The 20,633-nt window shown below is 37.5% G+C and overlaps 1 protein-coding gene across 1 annotated transcript in view; it reads right to left on the minus strand.

Annotated features, from left to right (window-relative positions):
* The window catches only part of MED13L (mediator complex subunit 13-like), a 108,125-nt gene that overhangs the window by 54,935 nt on the left and 32,557 nt on the right, over positions 1-20,633 (minus strand). The window contains exon 4 of the mRNA XM_010286357.1: positions 87-232. Within this exon, the coding sequence (XP_010284659.1) occupies positions 87-232 (146 nt within the window). The remainder of the gene's footprint in view (positions 1-86; positions 233-20,633) is intronic.

The following is a 20,633-nucleotide window of genomic DNA, read 5'->3' on the forward strand; positions in this document are numbered from 1 at the left end:
CTCTGAAGTTAACATCACCAGGAGCAAAGTCCCTGCCACACAGACGTGAAGCAAAGCACACAAAGTCCCAAATGCAGCTCACTTACCTTGGAACGGCGACGGTGAGGACTGGGCCATATGGATATGCTCTTCGTTGATCAGGTAGATTGGCTGGTGTTGAGCAATCTCCACACTTGTGCACACATTGCTTTCCCCGTGGAGAAAGAACGTGAAGGCACACGACAAATGTTCACTGGAGGAGGGGGAGAGACAAACGAGAAACAGATCTATTATCAAGTTGATGAACTCACAGGAGGCAGTGATTCCATAGCCTTAGACACCAGATCCATACTCTTCTATTTTGTCACTTGTGGCTACTGAATACAGGTTATTTGACTGATTGATAACCATCTATGACAAAATAACCTGTCACTAGGCAGCACTCTGACAATGTTGGCACCTGTCTCAAGGATTCATTTTCCTACTTGTTTCAATTAATCAGATCATTACAAACAAATGGGATTTTAACCAGGAGTCAAGCAGTAGAAATAGGGGTCTTCAGAAAGAAAAAGGAATTCCTAAAAAACAAAATCACTCTGCAATGGGATCTGGCTGAAAAGGAATAAAAAAGGAATAAGAAAGATGTTTGTCTAACACCTCAGGAGAACCTCCATAAAGAAAATAAAAGCACATGAATATTACAAAAAGTTGACAATGGTCTAAGATGAACCATGGATTTGCCACTGATGATTCAATTTAATTTGAAATGAATGGTATTTAAAATGTTCCCACTTTATCTTACCCATAGAATGACCTCCCACCATAGCTAGCTAACTATTTGCTTAAATATTCCTTGCCACAAAGCCACAAGAAAAAGAAAACAACACACATTTCATGCTTTTTATCATCATTTTCATCAACTGAAAATTTACAGAGCTGAAGCGGTAATTAGACAGTAATTTTTCTGTCCAATACAATAGCTGCACATAGTTTTATAGCTGTTGGCTTTGGCACTGGGACAGCCATAATGTAAATGTAACCAGTATTTTAAAGATAACTCTTAACTACCTTCACCAAAAAGTAACAACACTGGCAACTACAGCAATTTCACTTTAGTATTTAAGTCAACCAACCGCTCTACTACTGTCAGCTATTTTTAAACAAAGGCACTGATGATGTAGAATAAGGAGCGGTTTTAATCTCAGTAAATCTCTGAATGATTCTACACATCATGTAGAACAACTTTTTGTCCTGAACTACAAGTTACTCTTCTGTGAGCCTCAAATACTATCACAAAAAAAAAAAAAAAAAAAAAAGAAAATGGTTAGCTGAGAAAAATTTGGAGAGAAAAGGCTACTTAAATGACAAATAACAACTAGACTTTCTTGTTGCTATCATCCTGTATTCAGAAGTACTTTGGAGCAATCATTTAATTCCATGAAATAAAAGGTTACATTAGATTTCCATTTTCACGAGGGAAAGAAATTTCACTATCATCAGTGTTGCAGAAGTAAATTGATCCTTAGTTTACATGGCAGAGGGAGGGATGGAACCGGACATGGGACAAAATCGGTCACAGAATCCAGGTATTTCTATCCAGCTATCTTGCCCCAAGAAGAAAAAAAAAAAATCAATACATGTTAAAAAAAAAGAATGAACTACTGCACATATGGGAAATACAAAAATAAAAGCAAAGCCCAGCTATTTAATCAAAACCTATTAGTTTCCTTACATAGGATGATAGGCCTTAATATAGAAAAGGTCTTAATAAATAAAGAAAAGATGAGAAATGTGGTCCAAGATCAAGTGGGGATAATCACTGCAAAGAGTTCAGCATGCAGCAGGTCAGCCTTTCTAAAGCAGAGAGCAAAGCTATTTGTAAAGCAGTCATTTTAAACTCCGGTCTTTAGGATATTGCACAGAAATCCTCCTGATTCTGCAAGCTTCCTGGAGTGTTTGACTGTGAGTGTTTTGCTTGTCTTCTATTGAACTGAGGAAAAAAATAGCCTTCTGGGACCACACAGGGACTCTTTCAAGTCTCTTGCAAAGTGTTCTGGTACGAACAAATCACGTGAAATGTAATGCAACATCCACAACTGTCCATAAATGCCATCAGAGTAAGAAGTAGACAAAATCGGGAGTTTAAAAGACAAAAGATTCATTTGTTCTTGCAGGGAATGGAATGCATGCCACCAACTTTTTCAACTGAGAATCAGTTAATACCAAAATTATTCACTAAGTTCAGAAAACGAAACAGCCTTGGATTAAAAGTGTATACAACTAATTACAGGGAAAAAAGATACACAAATACAGCATTAGCTCACTTCCCTGCAAACATGACAGATTAAAGAATAATAGTAATGAATATCATGCTCAGCTATAGCAGAGAACTGACAAATCTCATTCACTCGAGTATTCCTTCTCTTCAGACGACAGCTAACAAGTCCTTACGGCAGCAAGCACTGTGCCGAGCAAGTAAGCCTCCAGCCGGCCTGCGCACGTCCAGCGTTAGGCTTGCCTTCCTGCTCCCTTCCCCAGGCCTTCCTCCTGGGGGCTGTCTTACAGCGCTTCGCAAGAGAAGAAACAGTTACATAAATTTTATGCTCCCTCTGGTGCCAGAGTCATTGCTATAAGCTCAACTTTCAAGACCAACAATAATAAAGATCAAGGCCCGGGGACTTCCTACATTCCTAATAAGCTGCTGGCAGATTCAGAGTAAAATGTTTACTTTAGTAACAAATATGAATTTTATTTCAAGAAAATAGCGTCAGCGCACTCTGATGTATTCCACTCAGGCATGTACATCACAGCCTCCTGACATTCCTGCCTTTAGTACATTTCACACAATTCCTTAAATACCAAGCTGCAGAAATCACTCTCGCTACAAATGTGAGACAGATCTTCGAATAAAATTCAAGCAGAAGAAACCTTACCAAGCTAAAAACAGTCAGCCTTCAGAAGCAGACTGAGCACTGAGGCTTTATACTTTTAATAACCATTTAGCTATAGCTCTATAGCGTACATCAAGACCTATATTACATATATACATATTTAAAACTGAAGCTCTAAAATACATAAAACTGTTCAGGTCCTCACTGGAGTCTTCCAACTGTGTTTTATCAACATCCAGTTTTCTTAACAGATTCACTACACTCTGTGCTAACAAAGGCACCATAAAAAAAGCTAAACACAAAATGCAGATCAGACAAAAGTTTCTAAAAACATTCAGCACCATGTTCAGACTGATTTGTTTTTTCATTTATATTTATGTCAACCTAGTTCAAAAACTGAAGCTGACAGGCTTTTGAGAATCCAATCTACTACCTCTCCCATTTTTTTTAAATTACTCATTTCTGTACTCCTCCTTATCCCCCTGACATTCAAAATACCAGAAACCACCAGAAAGGCACATGAAATGGCTTCCAAACTATTTCCCTTACTCTACAAAGTCTGTTGCAATACCTTGAGCTGCCGATTCATACCTGTTCAGAATAACTACAAGAATAAAAATACTACCAATTTTGAATAGCTGCATTATACGTTTACTTTGCACGTATTAACGAATTACGTAAGGAACAAAATTAAGTTCAGAATCATGTTTTTGAGCCCGTACTGCTACCCAGAGGAAAGGAAGAAGGGACAAAGTCTCTTCGGGTGAAAGTGTGAGAACAAGGTGACCATCCTGAGCAAGCCACCAAGACATTCTTGATCCTTATCAGGGGAGTACAACGTGCCATACATTCCCTAGAAGAAATTCCAAATCAGAAACCTGAATTGGACTGAAGCACCTAATGCATTAAAAAAAAAAGTTTGTGACATTTAAAATTATTTATGCCTTGGGTGTAGTATAAAGTGAAAATGCTTAGCAATGTACCCATGAACTTTGTATGAAATATACTTCAGATGGATTCATTCAGCTACCTACCATTTAGGGTTTGAGGTTTTTAATTGCTTCCTTTCCTTGTTTTTTTTCAGGCATACAAACAGTGCCACCAGAGACAATGGTAGCTGCAGCAGTTTTGCACCAGAAAATTTCAACACAAACTTAAGTAAGACCTATTCTTTTCATCCTATTTTATAAAAATTAGAAATATTTAAAAAGAATGCTAATCTGTAATGGTATTCTCGCCACACGATGCAGGAATTGTTGTGTTCTTTTCAGAAACCTTTCATTCCTTTACAGGCAACTGATGGCTGCCTGAGGATGTCATTTTCCCAAATAAACTATATAGAACATGTTTAGAATATATGTTATTTCCAACTATAGCTGCACTAAGGCCGAGGTCTGAAAAATGCTGAGCACTGTGGCCTTGAGCCAGCAGAATACTTGAGCATAGACTTTCAAGAATATTTCTGCTATATTCACTGAGACTTATGTGCTAAAATTAAAATAATTGTTTAAATAAAAGGCTTCTATTAATAGAAATACAAAGAAAACAGCAACAAAAAAATGACTCCCCAATTACACAGTGACACAATACTCTGTGCCATTTCTCTTAATTTTGTTTTGAACCTGTTCTTGGTATTTAGATTCCCACCTTTTAAGAGCAAGGAAACTGATAAGGAAAATCCCCAAAACAGAAAGAGCAAAATCGTATCATCTATTGTAACAAAAGCAAGTATCTATGTCCTTCCCCTAAGTATTACAGGCAATTTTTTTCCCCATAACACAGAAAAATCTTCAAATAAAGAGCATTTACATTGATCAAATCTTCAATTTGGCACCTAATCACCTGCAACTGACAACAATTATCTTTCAGATGTTTCCTCTGGGATTCTCATTACCTTAAATAACCTTTGAGATGTCTAAAAATGTAGCTGAATACCGTGTCAATGTAATATTTAGGACCTTTCATAATCTTTATGAATGCCAATCCCTCAGTTACTATAAATGACTTAAAGGAAATAACAGTACATTAAATTTACTTACATATGAAAATCAGATGAGGATTATGAAAACATGACACAACACTGGCAGAGAAAGGATAACATCTGCTAGATTTTCAGGGTTTTTTTTTTTCCATTTGTTGGTAGGTTTATAAAAATATCCAATGGAAAGTGTGCTAGTCTGCATCTAAACTTTAAAGAGATTATTTCCATACAAATAATAGCAATGAAAAAATGCCCAGGTCTTGCAATTCATAACTGAGCTTTGAATGTACGTACTAAATGGATGTCTGTATATAAAGTCAACTGTACCTCATAACAAATTACAAAATACTTCATTTTGGCTGACAAATATGGAAATCAATTGGTTCAGGAAAAAAATTAAAAATGCCAGTAACAATTACTTCGGGATTTGAGGGGGTGGGGGTCAAGAAGAATCTACAAAAAAACGACAAATTTTTTCCTTATTAGAGAGATATACAAAAACCAGTTTTGTGATATGAATTTCATCATTACAATTTCAATAATTTGAAATAATTTACTGAAAGTATTTTTCTATTTTGAAAAACACTTGCTGCTGTGCAGTGTACAGTTTCTAAGCCAGGTTTCGTCCCGAACACTGCAATCTATTTAGGCACCCAGGAAGTGCAATGGGAAACAGATGACAATACTGACACTAAAGGTTACTGAGAAGAACGTGGTGAAAATTTGAGAAGCCTGTATTTGTAAACATTCATCCTGGGTTTAGGACAATTTCAAGGATGAGAAATTTTTAAATACTTATTCCTCTACAGACAAACTTGAGCTTCCTTTCTCTGCCACCGGGCTGCTGGGTATCTCTTGTTTCTCTCCTTTAGTTTACAAGCAATTGTCCATAAAGCCACTGACTGTGTACAATTAATTATGTTTTATGACCAATAAATTGCATTGCTGTTCTAATTCCCCTCAAAATTAGGGATCGGATCTGAAAGCCCTCAAATCACGCTTACCCTAAAATAGCTTTATCAAGTCTAATCTCAGAAAAGAGGCAGCAGTAAACCACATGCATTAGGAAAATAGTCATACAAATGAGACTAATCAGTTGTTTGATGTGGACTATAAAAAAGAGGGCATGAAAGGTCTCTGCACAGACTTGGACCATAACAGTAAGTGAGCACATAATAAAATAATTTCCTTTAAATTTGTCTAAAGCAACAGGACAGCTATTAGCAGTGGTGGTCTGGACAGGAGATGGCAGCACCTGGACACACCTACCGTCAATAATACTCTTGAACAGGTGAGAGTAAATTAATAGCCCAGTATGAAAACTACCTCTTTTTCAATAGTCTGGAAATACGTATCCCTAGTGAAGTTTGAATTTGAACAAGCTCCCACAACCACCACAGACTGAATGTAATGGAAAGAGAGCAGAAAGGCCTTCTGCTTTGATTTTAGAGAAGTCAGACCTTCTGTTCTAATGCACAGTAGCCTATGCATTCTCCTTAAATGAGAGAAACGACGCACTCTCACAGTGCCCAGATCTCCAGTACATTTCTCCAGGACATACAATGGTCCAATTTAGGAACTACAGGGATCTGTCAGGCAGCTGTGTTAGCAGAGAAATCTTCTTCACATAGACCAAGAGAGCAGCAGAGGGCCTGGAACTGAGACTTCATCAACAGCAGCAAATAAAGAAGGCTAGGACACATTTTCTGGCCCTTAGGGGAAATAGCATGTTCATATGGTAAAACATCTTCATCCCCAAAAGTGAGGCCTTGTCCACAATGATTTACTGGAAATGGTCGTTGGCTGTGCTATCCCCAGAACCTCTCCTGGGCATTGCCTTGGAAGACTGCTAGCTGCCACTGCTCAAAGCCAAGTAGGGAGCATGCAACAGTAAAGCAGTCTGGATGATAGCACGCCAGTCCTTGAGATCATGACCTGTCTGGTCTAGTAAGTAGAGTAGATACAGTTTGAGAGGCAAAACATTTATGTGGCATTTCCCATGCTTGCAAGTAACCCATAACACACTCTCTGCCTACCAGATGGACTTTGAATGTTGCCCAAGCTGAAAAAAGACAAAGTTACTCAGAAGTACAACTTCAGTAATTTACAATATACATCCAAGGAACATGGCATAATTAGTAACAGTTTTTGCAGAAACTACAACTAAACCAAGAAGGAAAGCATTTCCAGACATGAGACAATTCCAGAGTTTTCTGGATACAACAGGTTTCCAACAAATGGCAGGCAGCACAGAGCTGACCACATTTCTGTACTAGGCATGAAACTCGGTTTCTCTATGCTATGGCCTCAGATGCAGGCCCATACTCAAACATGTGAAATGGCAACCTAGAGCCCATTTCGTGCTCTATAACTCCATTTATTAACCACTGGTAGTTGAAGACTTGCTGCCCAGCTGCATCCAACATATGCTGTGTCTCAGAGCAGGAGAGGGGGCTGTGGCACTGAGCTGCAGCAGTCCCTTCAGCGTGAGCTTGTTTGAAGTCTAATGAAGAACCAGCTGAAACCATGTGCTGCAGCCATTTCACTATATCACAGGACTTGAAACATCTTTTCTTCATGTGACACACACTGTTGCCTCACAAACAAGGGAAACGGATACTGGGAGAATCCTGGATACGCAGGGAAAACAATCCATATCTCTGTAGCTGTTTCTGCCCAAAGTCACAAATTTTTGTGTGGCAGAGAGTAACACTACAGGAGACCGAGTTGCAGATTAAATCATACTGCTTCGGCAATTACTCCTTTTCTCCTTCTTTTTTTGTCCCACCCTCACCCCCACCCCCCAAGAGGGAGGAAGAGAACATCCATTCCCAGAATTACCTAGGTCTTTTAATGACTGTATTTTGTAAGTCAGTATGTTGTCTCACATATTCTGTCAGATTTTTTTTTTTAAATGTATGAGATGCATGCACAGAAACTTGGTATAAATATTAATTACCTTTAGTGTTTTTCCAGCGGTGGAGTAAAGTACTAACAGTTTCACAATGCAGCAAGCATTTAGATAACATTATCTAAACACTGTCTGTGTTACAGACTTATTATCTCAACACTTCCTCAGTTGCCACCAACAAAACCTCTTGCCAAGGCTAATATATGCCTCACTATTGAGATTCTCTCCCTGATCCCATCTCTAACAGCCTTCTATTCTTTTCTCTGGATAAATGTATGCACAAGATGACCTGCTAGCCTGGAGGGATACTGGAGTTTATACTTCAAATGGATCCATCAATCTGCAGCATGACAGGGCTAACAGCAGTATGAACACCTCCAAGAAGTCAAGGGGAAACTGCTGCACACCACATTAGCTAACATTTTGAGGAATAATTATATTGTAGTCTCTCTACATACAAGACCTACTTCAAGTCTTTGCTGGAGGAAAGGTCACGTACAACGTATGTAACCTTTAATATGAACACAGTATAAACTGCTCTGCATTTTCTGCACTGGCTGTTTATGATTACTTAAAGTAGTTCCATGGTTGTTTTTTTCAATGACCTTAATAAAGATGGACTGGACTATATACAGAACAACACAACAGGGTTTATGCACTGTAAATAAATTATACTGTGACACTGCTCAAACTTAGGAGGAGGGAACTTTTCACGTTAGGAAAGAAGATCACCAAGCTTTTGCCACATGACTTCTGCAGGGAGGAACATGTTCTACAGTAAGAGCCATCTCATTCTTTCCCTGAAACCTGTATCTATAGGAAACAAGCATATTTTTATAATACATTAAAGCAATGTTTAATATTTAGTTTGGTTTTTATTAACGGATTATTTAAAATGTATAAGTAGCTCCTCTGGCACACTGGCATTGTGAGATTTTCTTCCATATACAACTGAAGTAGCAGTGATCCTCAGTGAAATACTACACCATAATAGGTGAAAATCTCCCATAAATATTCACAATAAAAACCTTACTTTTTATATTAGTGTTGCATGTTGAACATGGAAATTTACTGATTTATTGCTAGCTGCACGTGTATATAATGTGGCTTGTCAAAATATGCTGATCTAAAATTTGCTTCTCATTTTTAAGATGAACTGAAGTAATTCCTAGACTGTTGATTGTTACTGAAGAAACAATCCAAACTAACACAACATCTCTGAATAATTAAATTAGGCAGCAGGCTACCATGCCCACTGCCACCTATTTGTTTTGTCTACATGCAGGGACAAATCCTGCTCTTCCTATCAGTTAATACCAAAGGCAACATGGAGTAAGAAGGAAGGCTGGAAGCCCCTGGATCAAGGATAACGTTTATCCTTATACCATATACGTGGAAACACAGGACGATGACAGATGGCACAAACAGGTTGGTCAATATATCAGAGTATGGCAAAGAAGGTTTGTTTTAGTTAACACTTTGTGACTGGAAGCACAACCCATTCAAAACAACTTTACAGGATTCATGCTCTGCGAATGGGACGTGATTCCTCTCTGTAACAGGATGCCACCTGCAGATCAAACTACAGGAACCCAAACAGTGCTACTAAACAGGTGAAGATTACGTGCATCTTCCTACTAAGACTTAAAAATTATCAACATTTAAGGCACTTCAAGTTAGAAAACAATCTGCAGACAAGATTAGATACACAGAGAAATAGTTTCCCTCTAACAGAAATTCAGATCACTTAAAAATTATGTGCTAAATTACGAATTTTTAAATAAAATCAAGTTTTTACTAAATCTAATCACTACCAGATAAAATAAAAAAAAAAAAAAGAAGAAAAAAAGAAGAGGCCTCATGGATCTATGAAAAAAAAATTCTGCAATGAAATTGAACCAACATTCTCCCCTTAGCAGAAGGTAAGTGATGTAGTCAGCACTATACCACAACGTATAGCTCAAGGCACTAATGATTATTGAACGCCTTTTTTTTTTTTTACATTTGTGTTACACTTCAGAACACTGCTGATTTAGAACTACAACTATTTTGAATTATTTAACATGTCACTCTCAAAAAAAGATTCTGCAAGTTTGTCATAGTCACTATGAATAAAAATTTGTTGTGGTAAGACACTGGATCCTGCCCTATTTAGGCAACACAGAAGTTGTTGTGACCGTATTTCTATCGTAATACAGGATACAGGCTTTACAATAAAATATAAAAAAGCATACCATAAAAAGAAACCTGAAGGTTAGTAAGTGTACCTTCTGGTTAGTGCTGAAATAAATACACATTTTTCACTGGAAATTCTAAGCTTCTTCAGATATATGTCCTTAACAAGAATCAGGAACTTGCTTATACCAGTATTACCAGTTATCCTAAGAACAATAGCACCATCTGGTAATAACTAGAAAATTAATTATAATTAACTAGAAAAGTTGTCAGAATGGATGCAGTCTTTAGCATACTCAAAATACCAACATCAGGAAAAACTGCATATAAAACTTCTAAAATCACTGCTGTTACCATCCTTCTGACATCTCTCTCTCCTTGTCTGAATCACTGCATTTTGACAGTGCTTGAAATGCACTCCTTTGGAAAATTCACTTGCATGGAAGGTCTAATACTCTTTAAAACAGGAGTGCAGCCAGATAAGCACATATATTCAAAGCGACACATAACTTATTCATGGCAGATGAGTAAGTTACATGTTAAGTTACATCTCCAAAAAAGCCCTCTTTTTGTGCTGTTAGTCTTAGCATTTTATTAAATACCATATAGGCATAAAATCACCTCAGAACTGTCACGAGCAGTTGTGCTCTAGAGATCAGGACTGAAAAAAATCCTTTTGAATATTAATAACCAAAACCTCAAGAACAAGCCTGAGTAGCACTGATGGAGGTTCGCCAACCAACTCTTTCATTTTTTCAGCCTACAGCATAAACTGACCTTTTCTTAACAGCTCAGTACTGCAAAGTTTAAACCCCAGATCACCTTAAATTTAAGCTTTCCTTGGTAATTTTATCACAGCTAATACAGCTATCAACTACTTCGTCTCACAAAATGAGCTGTATTAGAATCAGTGACTATCACAGTTGCACAATGGGCTCACAGACCCACATATAGCTGAAGCTTCCCCTTGCCCCCCATAAAGATGCTTTCAGCAGTCATTAAGTGGGTAAAAATATCATCCTTTCCATTAATATTTGTTTCATGCTGGCAAGTGGTGGGCTGGTGAAATGTGCAATATCAGGCACCTACTCTGCCAGTCAGCCTGCCATCGACACTCTGCTGGACATCTTGACCATGAAAGCAGAGTCCTCCCACCCCTCTGGAGAAAGGGGGAAAGGACAAGGGAAACATTGAGAGGTTTGGTATTTGGTACATGGCAGGCACTAGTATCTATTGAACAAGTCAGTCTGTAGAGTCTGGATGATGAAAATAAGATTACTTTTTTCAAATTAAGTTAGTGTAGTTTTCAGTATTACACCCTAACTGAACTAGTTGTACGCCACATCAAGTTACTGATGTGATCATGTTCAGCTTATAAACAAAAAGAATATTTAACACTGTTGTGGTTTAACCCCAGCTGGCAACCAAGCACTACACAGCCACTCCCTCACTCCTCTCCCCCTCTGCCCCGGTGGGACAGGGAGCAGGTAAAACTCAAAAAGAGTCTTTTATCTCTTTTATCTGAGACAAAGACAATTTAATAGGACAGCAAGATACATAAGAGTATCAAGCATTTATCATCATATGTTCACATTAGGAGCTTCATTTTCATAACTGACTACTACTCTAGGAGTAAAAGCCACAAGTCATCATCAGTGCCTTAGAAATCATGTTAGACGATTCTTTTCTCTTACATGTCCTTGTTGCACAGATTCACTCAAAGCCACAAGTAAGTTTATCACCACGTCTTTGCTCTGTATTTTACTAGATTCAAAACTGCACATTTTTAAAAACACTATTAACATGGGATAATACAGAATTTCTTTTAGAACAAAGTATCAAAAATTACCTCAATACTATCTTGACGGTTACATCACAATTAGCTCTGAAAGCTAAAAACTGAAGATGTTTGATAATCTGTTTTGCCTTAAAATGGTTTTGATCTCAATAGCAATTTTAAAGAAATGATTACACTCAATACTCCTGTAACTTGAAACAATACGGTGAAGTACATAGGCATTACTGTATGTATTTTTACAGGGCTACTACATAACCATGTATGCAAAGGCCGAAATACCACATTATTCCTTTATATAATACAGTTAGACCTCTCTGGATGAAAAACATAGTGCTCAGTTTTTCAGTAACCGGCAAAAAATCTTCTCAGTGCGGGAACACCTAGTTGAAACAACTACCACAGTACTGTTCAAACAAGGCTAGAGGGACCTTAAAAATTAAAAAATATGAGAACAAAACCAGCTGTCAACCTCTCTACAACAACCCTAACTAGAAAGTATCAAGTGTAAGGGGAAAAAATACCTGAACATAAGATGATTCTCAGATTGATAATAACACAAGGAAAGAAAGTGAAGCAGATAGTAAGACACTGCCATTTAAACACTCCTCCTTGTATCATGTGTTTAAGTACAGGGAGGGGCTGTGTGCAGCTTTAAAATAATTTCATCCAAAATCTTCAAATATTTTAAGATCGCTGGACATCAATCCTAAAAATGGGGCTCAAAAGTAATGAAAACAGATCTCAGAAAAGATGACAAATGCTTCTTCTAATAATGGAACCTGATTTTCTAAAAAGCATGCAGTCTTCTTTTTCATTGCTTTTTGACTAATTTAAGAAGCACTAGCATGGTAATATTAATCCATAGTAATTCACAAGTAACAGACACTACAATTAATCTGCTGTATCTCAATTTAGATTACTTTTTCGCTCAGTTACAGAGATGCTCTCCAGACATGCACACAGGCTCTGTCACCACAGTCAAGATACCAGAAGACAAATACATAGCATACTTTTGACATGTAAGTTATAAAAACAAAACCACAGCACATCAAATGCCGCTCCTTTTCTTAGCAAGGCCTCTGAACACATGCTTATTTTTGCTGTCTGCTAATGTAGGTTAATGCACCCCTCTTCCCTTCACCCCCCACAAAAGCTGAATGCTATTATCCAAAGTAGCATTATATTAGATTAAGGCCATTCAGTAAGGATATTGTTGAAAATATAGAGCAAACTGGAAGGGAAAGAAGGGACATAAGCCCATACTTTGTTGTCATTAAGTTCCCTGAAGATGAAATTACATTTATCAGGTTCATTCACAAAGCAAGTACATCAACAGGGGGAAATGTGATTACTTAGTTTTTTCAAAACAGAAAAAAAGAAGAATATTATTATTCTCAAAATCTAAAAACTATTAATGCAGTTTTGATTTCTGCTTTCAGACAGCTGCTTACCATGGGCACTTCAAGGGAACAGCAGAAGTAAAAACACTGTATCATGAGTTTTGTGTCATAGATTCACACAACCTTAAAAAAAATCCAAAATTATCAAGTATTCAACCCACATACCCATTTTCCACTATGAGCCAGTTTTTAGTTTTTCCGGCAGGTAAACTTCAGCACTGGGAGCTCTCCAGTGAAGAAGCCGCCACGCTCTTAGATGTAAACTAGGCAACTTCTTACCATCTCGGATCAACTTAAAAATGACAACTGGAAAGAGGATTTGCAAGTGCTGGAAGACTTGATTCCCCTCTACGTTCATTTCTCCCCCAAAACAAATCTTCTGATACCTTTATGTGATTATAAACCGATGATAATAATCCAGTATTTAAATTGCAGAACATGAAGAGATATGAATCTTGATGGAGAGCTTTAATATTCCTAGGACTTGCAGCTAAACTCTTAAATTTGGCAGGAGGACAGCACTACTGTAAAATTAATGCCTTTTTTGTCCCCTAAAAGAAAAAAACAAACACCCTCAACTATACGTTGACTGAATTAAAAAAAACAAACCAAAACACAAAACCGCAAAGCAAAGCAAAGCATCTAAATCTCTCTACAGTTCTCTCTACAGTTCTTTGTACTGCACACCTTGCTCATGTACCAAGGACTAAGTACATGATATCCTTCACACTTCTGTTAAAGAGCACAAGGTTTGACAAGTTACAGAGTGGACTCAAATTTTTGTGAGACCTGAACTCCATTCATTTTACATCATGGTTTCAGAAAAGAACTGTTACCCTTTGCTGTACTGTCTGTAAAAGAGACTGCAAAAGATGTAAATATCTACTAATATACATTTAAATTCATGCTGTAAGCCTGCTACCAGCTGTCCTTTAGGAGGATGGTTGCACAAAATTATTTCACATGCATCCATTATGCAGTATGATCACAATTAATGGAATACATTTTATGATTCAAAACAATATTAAGCAACATGTAGAAAATACTAAAACCATGAAAATGCATTAATTTATTCATTGCCATGCATTTGTGATCTTTCCACTTTCAGAGTACAGTTTAATTGACTAGTTTAGAGACCAATTAATCCCTTTACATTTAAGTCAACCATTGAATCCTCTCCAAATAATTTAGCTTCTACATGCTGACTCCCATTTGATGTCCCTGGAGAGTGAATGCAGTTGAAACAGGTGGCACACAAATCACATTTAGTAATAGAGAAAGAGCTGCATTAGCAGGGATATGAAGTATTAAAAATAAAGACTCGCAATTCAGTCAACCATATTCACTCTCTATTCTCTAGTGCTCCAGTTCCCAATCATATCCTGAATGTTTTCTTTTTTTAAAATTACAATTGCAGGTCCCAGATAATTATTTTAATTTTCATTAGTTTCTATCTCTCATCTACCTACTGCTCCTCTCTTCTCTCAGTATAGTTCTACAGGCTTTTCTCTATGTCACCTTGGTCTTCTGCTCTTCTATCTTTTCTAAACGTAAGTTAATGCTAAACTGGCCTGGATTAATTCTGGAAGGTAACATCTTGTTTACCCTCTCACTTCTTGACTTGAGCACCCAAAATTTCAGGTTCTGTAATCACCATCTTCCTTCTAGGTTTACTCTTCTGTAATCAAGATTTCACTACTTCTTGCCAAGCACACATACCTAGGTTAACAAATTTAGTCACACTGGATCGCTTCTTATCACTTTATGAAGACTTAATTTCTTTATGAGGTACAGGAAAATAGTTTGGTATCAGAGATAGGTAGAGCTGGATCTCTCAGCCAAGGGGAGATCATTACTCAGATGGGCAACAGAGGTATTGGACATCGTCCCAAAACAGCAAACTCCAGCAACACAATCTTAAGGGGCTGGGGGGGTGGAATTGAGGTTTTGGCCTATTAAACCCACTCACAATCTCACCAATATTAGAATTGGATAGGACATTTTACCTTCCCACAAAATTCTGAAGGGTATCAGAATGAACATGGATTTCTCTATGTAAATAAAAAGATAAATTTGAAAACGAGTCAAGGAGCTCAACTTTTCTACAAGCTGCCCAATCAAGCAAAAAGTGTGAAAAGAAAAATTATTTCAAATAAACTGTAGTTAAAAATACCTCCTGAAACCACATGAAGCTCAAATGAATAGACATTAAAGGAAAATATTATTTCTGTACATCAGTCCAAGACGTATTTTAAACATTTACATAGACATATGATAAACAAATTATCTGAAAAGTAAAGAAAGTGTGTTCCAAGAACACAATTCAAGAAAATCACATGAGAAGTATTCTATCATACTAAATGCAGTATTTCCTGTTTTCAGTTCCATCAAGTAATCTTATAATATAAATTATTTCCTCCTTAGTTTTTTCCCCTTGAATTAAGAACAAGTATCTGTCTGAAACTGCCGCTAAAACAAAACAACAACAACAAAAAAAAAACAACAAACCACAAGACACAAAAACATTTCTGCGGTGAGAAGTACTTTATATAAATGCCTGGCACACCAATTATGTGCCTTTGCAAGAATGAAACTACAACTAGTGCTGCAGAGTATGCTTAACCAAACAGAAAGCTCTCCTGAACAGCACCCATTCACATTGGGACACCCTGAAACAAAACAACCACCAGAGAAATGAAAAACAGTATCATTTACTCATCCTCAGTCTTTAGTTATGATAAGCAGTTTCTCGCTTCTCCAGTCTGAAACACGAGAACTTTGTGCAAACCATAAGCAGGCTTAGTCTCTTTAAAACCCAGTGCCTGTGTCTTGGTCTATATTGCCATCTATATTGCTGACTCGGGATCTCTGCCAGTGCAAACAATTCCTTCGGCAGGAATGTGCTGCAACCATCAATTCTGCACTGAATTCTCACCCACGTAGAGAAATGAAATGGTTGAAACTTTAGGCTAGTTCTGTGATGCTAGCTGTTGTGATGGCACATGTTTGTCTGCAAGTGAGAAACAACGCTGTTCAAAATGACTACAATCCAAAAATAGAAACATTAAAGAAATAGTACTCTAAGAGCTGGCTTAGTCTACTAAATTCCATGCAGGAAGCACACTACTCTTGCATGTGGATAGGCAGTGTGCGCAGAGATCAACATCCATGTAATCCTGAGCTTCAGTGGACAATGCAAACTCACATATAAGTAGCATGCAGGGGAAAAGGATGCAGTTTGCCCTGATCTTCAAACCAGCCTCCCCAGGTAAAGAACTGAAAGGGAATCTAAATGAAAGGAAAAGTTGAACTCCATAAACTATACGTGCAACCTATTGTAAGGTAAAGTAATCATACTTACACGTACCTCTGAAGCATTTAGATTGTACAAGGTTCACAAAATTTTTCTGAAAACCCTTAAGACCTCATTATTTCTAACAGGTCATTGAGATTTGGCAGGATTTTCCTCAGGGTCAGAAACATTCTCTTCATGCTTTCAGTTAAATGCTGTTAAATTCTGACCGAATTACAGGCTGAAAAACAAATAAATAACCACTTCCCAATTCTGGTTCTGCCTCCTTCCATTCTGGCAATTTGACAGCCTGAAAAAATTTTTGAACATTTAAACTCGAGTCCATGCTACAGCTATTACTATTACCATCTTATTCCTAAAGGATCCAAAACCAGAGAAAACACAGGTCTTACTAGTGAACATGGGAGAAAGGAAGTGAGTTAGACTGAAAGCACATCGATATCCCTCAGTATAGTCTGCAGCTTCAGGATGCAAGTTTTATCAGTCTAGCCTAAAGAAAACGTCTCATACCGTAATTAATAAAATGGAGCCAAAAGGAGTTTTTCTGTCCATTTCCTGTACTCTCATTTTTTAAGGTTCTCACTTTTGCAAGTCATATTAAGCTATGTCTCATCAGCCATGAAGCACAGACAGAGTTTATTTAGAAGCTATTTTGACAGATAAAAAAAATCTTCACCCCCAAGGAATCAACTTCCACTGATCCTCATTGCCCCTCTGAAAGAACCTGTAAGAACTTTGTCTAATGCAAGGATGTTTGTTTCGATGTACATCTTCAATCAATGGCGACATGTTTCATACTACTGTCCCTTGCTACTCCGCTCGTGCTCAGAATGAGCAAGGCAACCTGAGAATATTTTTCTTTGTCAGTAGTTCAGAATTCCTGAAATGGTTCAGGAATCACTCCTGTGAGTCTTCCCAACAGCTTTACTACCATGGAAAAGAACAGACAATTGGAAATAACCCAAGATACTGAAGGAATGGTCGAAGATCATGCCTACCAGGAAATTCCCCCCTAGCACCAGCAAGAGTCTCTGTTGCCTCTTCAAACTTTGGTGTCTGTATTGGCACATCTTTCCCTGTGCAGTGTGGGCAATTATTTTACGCAACGTGCAGCCTCACCCAGTACTCTGTCTGCTCTCTAGAGCTATCTATCTACTGTCTGGATCCACTACATGCCAGCAGTTACAGCATATGTTCTATCCTGGTACCCCCCTGCTCTAAAGGAAAGAGAGCTAACAGCAGAAAATAGATATTTCTCAGTAACACTGAACTGCTCTTTTTTCACCCCTGACATCTGAAGACAGGCAGTCTTCACAATATTGTGTTTACATGCCCTGTGCAGGAGGGAGTCGCTTCCTTTTGAAAATATTCTGGTAAACAGTGGGATTGTTCACCAGTCTGATTTCTATCAGGAAACACGAGAAGGTTTTTGAAGATGTGAGTACAATAGGCTGCATAATCTTAACACTGTTCCCACAGAGATGTCAGGCTTCCATCACCTATTTAAATAGCTGTCTGCACACAGACCTTTATCAAGCTCCTTTGTTTTAGCACAATCAACTACTGCATAAGATACATCCAACTATTCTAGAAAAAAGGACACGTAAATACACATAAGCAGAAGAGCAAAGAGGAAAGTCAGAGTGAAGGTTATAATGTGTGGTCTTTTGTGTGGAATAGGTTGGTAATACTAAGATTGCAAATGAATGAAAGGAGTAGAGAACATGTAAATTATTTCACTTTTTCCTCTAGGGTGTATGATTTCCTCAATCTGCAGGCTACCCAATCCAATTTAATTACCGGAAAAACACAAGCCTTCTTTGTTGATGCTTAGTGACCTATTAAAAAATTCCACTGCAAAATGAGAGTGTTTTCAGGTGTTACAAAAGGTCTTGAGAATCAGAGATACCGTTTTTTACAGATGGCAATGGATATATTGCACAAAAAGGTACTACCGAGTTCCTTTATTCTGTCTTTTAAAGGTTTTCTGACCTTACTGTCATGGAAATGACAGAACTAGCCTATGGAAATGTCCTTATCAATAGAATGGGAAGAAGGTTAAGTCCACACTTGCATTTTATTCCAGAATTTAAGTCTAAAATGTAAGAGGCAATTGTTTGCACAAAATCAGTACAGAATGGAGTCACACAATGTTGTTCAAAAATATCCATAAATTCACTCTATTCTCAACTTGAAGGGGAAGAGAGGCAATGCTGCCCTAGTGGCATCACACCTGCAGCTTTACTACTTAAACCCTGTTACCATAGCAACTGCTACAGTCTCAGTGTCACTCTTCACAAGCACTAACTGGAAGTGGAGTGTACCACAACCCCAGCAACTATATACTTGAGAGAGAGATTTCACAAGGGTTAAAACAAAGGCCCTTTACTTCCTCCAAGTGCTTTTGTTTTGTTACCATGGACTTACACACACCTCCCAGTGAGCACAACTGGATCTCAGGGAATGTGCTAGTATTTGTGATCACAGCCGACGCCAGATGAAGAGCAAAATGGGTGCAGATGGATGTGGTTTTATTTTTAGACAGGGTGTCTACTGTTCCTTTGAGAAAATCCAAAGCTTGGAAAGCAGCACTACTTAGATTAGACCACAATTGTGGTGAAATGCAATGCAATTTTGGGGAAAACCAAAATCTTCCATGTGTAAAAAAGGCTTTGAATTAGAACTTCTTCGTTAATAAATTCTTTTATTTTTCCTTTTTTTTTCATGACAGATGAAAAGTACACGACCGTACATTGAGTACACAGGTACATAAGTCTCAGGAACATTTAATCCAGAGATTGTAACCAGCAAGTAGAAACTATTCAGCAAACTCTAGCTGTCTACATTCTTTTATTTTCTCATGAAGTGGCTCTGATATTAAATAAGAAATCTGCATATGTGCTTTAATTTTAAAGCATGTCACTTTACGATTGACACATGAAGGAAATCTATTAGGGATGACCTGAAAAAGTTTTCATGAGTGTCATTATCTTCTACAAATGATTCTGAGTCAGATTCAAGGAATTACTTTCAGATTTACAAATTGTTTCTATTAGGACAGTGGGCATTTTTACTAAGGCTTACATTTTTTTAAATCCTTACGCTAGGTTTTTGAGAATCAGGCTACAGGCATTTGTCTTCTGCACACAATTAAAAAAAAAAAAGACTTCTCTCTTTTCATGTTTTAATTTTAGCAATACATTAATAATAGTAATAATTACTTCATAAAGATGTGGCTTTATTTTCATTCAAAAAATAAACATTGGGAAGAAACAGCAGATTTAACAGGAGAGCAAACTTCAAAACGGCCAAGATACAAGTAGAATGCTTAAAACCACTACAAACATCACCCTCAAAGAAGAGCATTTCCTAGCACTGATTTTTATGGGTTTTTAAAAGGAATTAATCAGAAAGAGAAGATTCTCTTAGTAGTCCAGCTGAGAACAAAATTCTGAATGGATTTGACTTTGGGGGGCAGGCAGAAACTATGAACTGTAAAACAGGCTACCATTAAGCTTGTAAAAAATACCTCTTCTTTCTTTTTAGTGACGGAAAAATCAAGTTACTTATTTTGAGAAGTGGAGTATAGTGGATAGTGGTGGTTTTGTTTGTGGGGTTTTGTTGTGTTTGCTTGTTTGGTTGGTTGCGGGGGAGGCTGTTCTTGTGGGGGGTTTTTTGAGAGGAGGTGGGCTGGGTTATTGTTGGGGTTACTTTTTGAGAGCTTGACTCTAAGCCTAGCCTGGTAGACCTCAGTAGGGTGTTATTGCTTGAAGTCCCAAACCTCTCTTCCCATTTCTCATTTTTATTGTTAACATTGTCAAAACAAATCCAACAGATCCTATGCTTCTTAACATCTCTGTGCATGTGAGAAATATAGAATTCCCTAGTACAGAAGAAAAACTAGAAAAAGACCTAATAATTCAGTTGCACAGTAAAATATGGAGTACAAGTTGGACTTACATCGTGCAGAGGTCCCACAACCTTAAATTTCATATTTTTTTTTTTAATACAAAAGAAGAGCAGAAATAGATACTATTAGGCTTAAATATCTTCAAATACCTTTAATCTTTGGATTAAAATCTAAAATATCACTATTACATTTTCATTCCATAATATAGCACTCTTCCCACTGTCAGAATTACACATAATTACTCTTTGTGAAGATCATCTTCCCATGTTCTTTCC

The sequence above is a fragment of the Phaethon lepturus genome, unplaced genomic scaffold (assembly GCF_000687285.1).
Source record: "Phaethon lepturus isolate BGI_N335 unplaced genomic scaffold, ASM68728v1 scaffold12754, whole genome shotgun sequence".
Classification (NCBI taxonomy): domain Eukaryota; kingdom Metazoa; phylum Chordata; class Aves; order Phaethontiformes; family Phaethontidae; genus Phaethon; species Phaethon lepturus.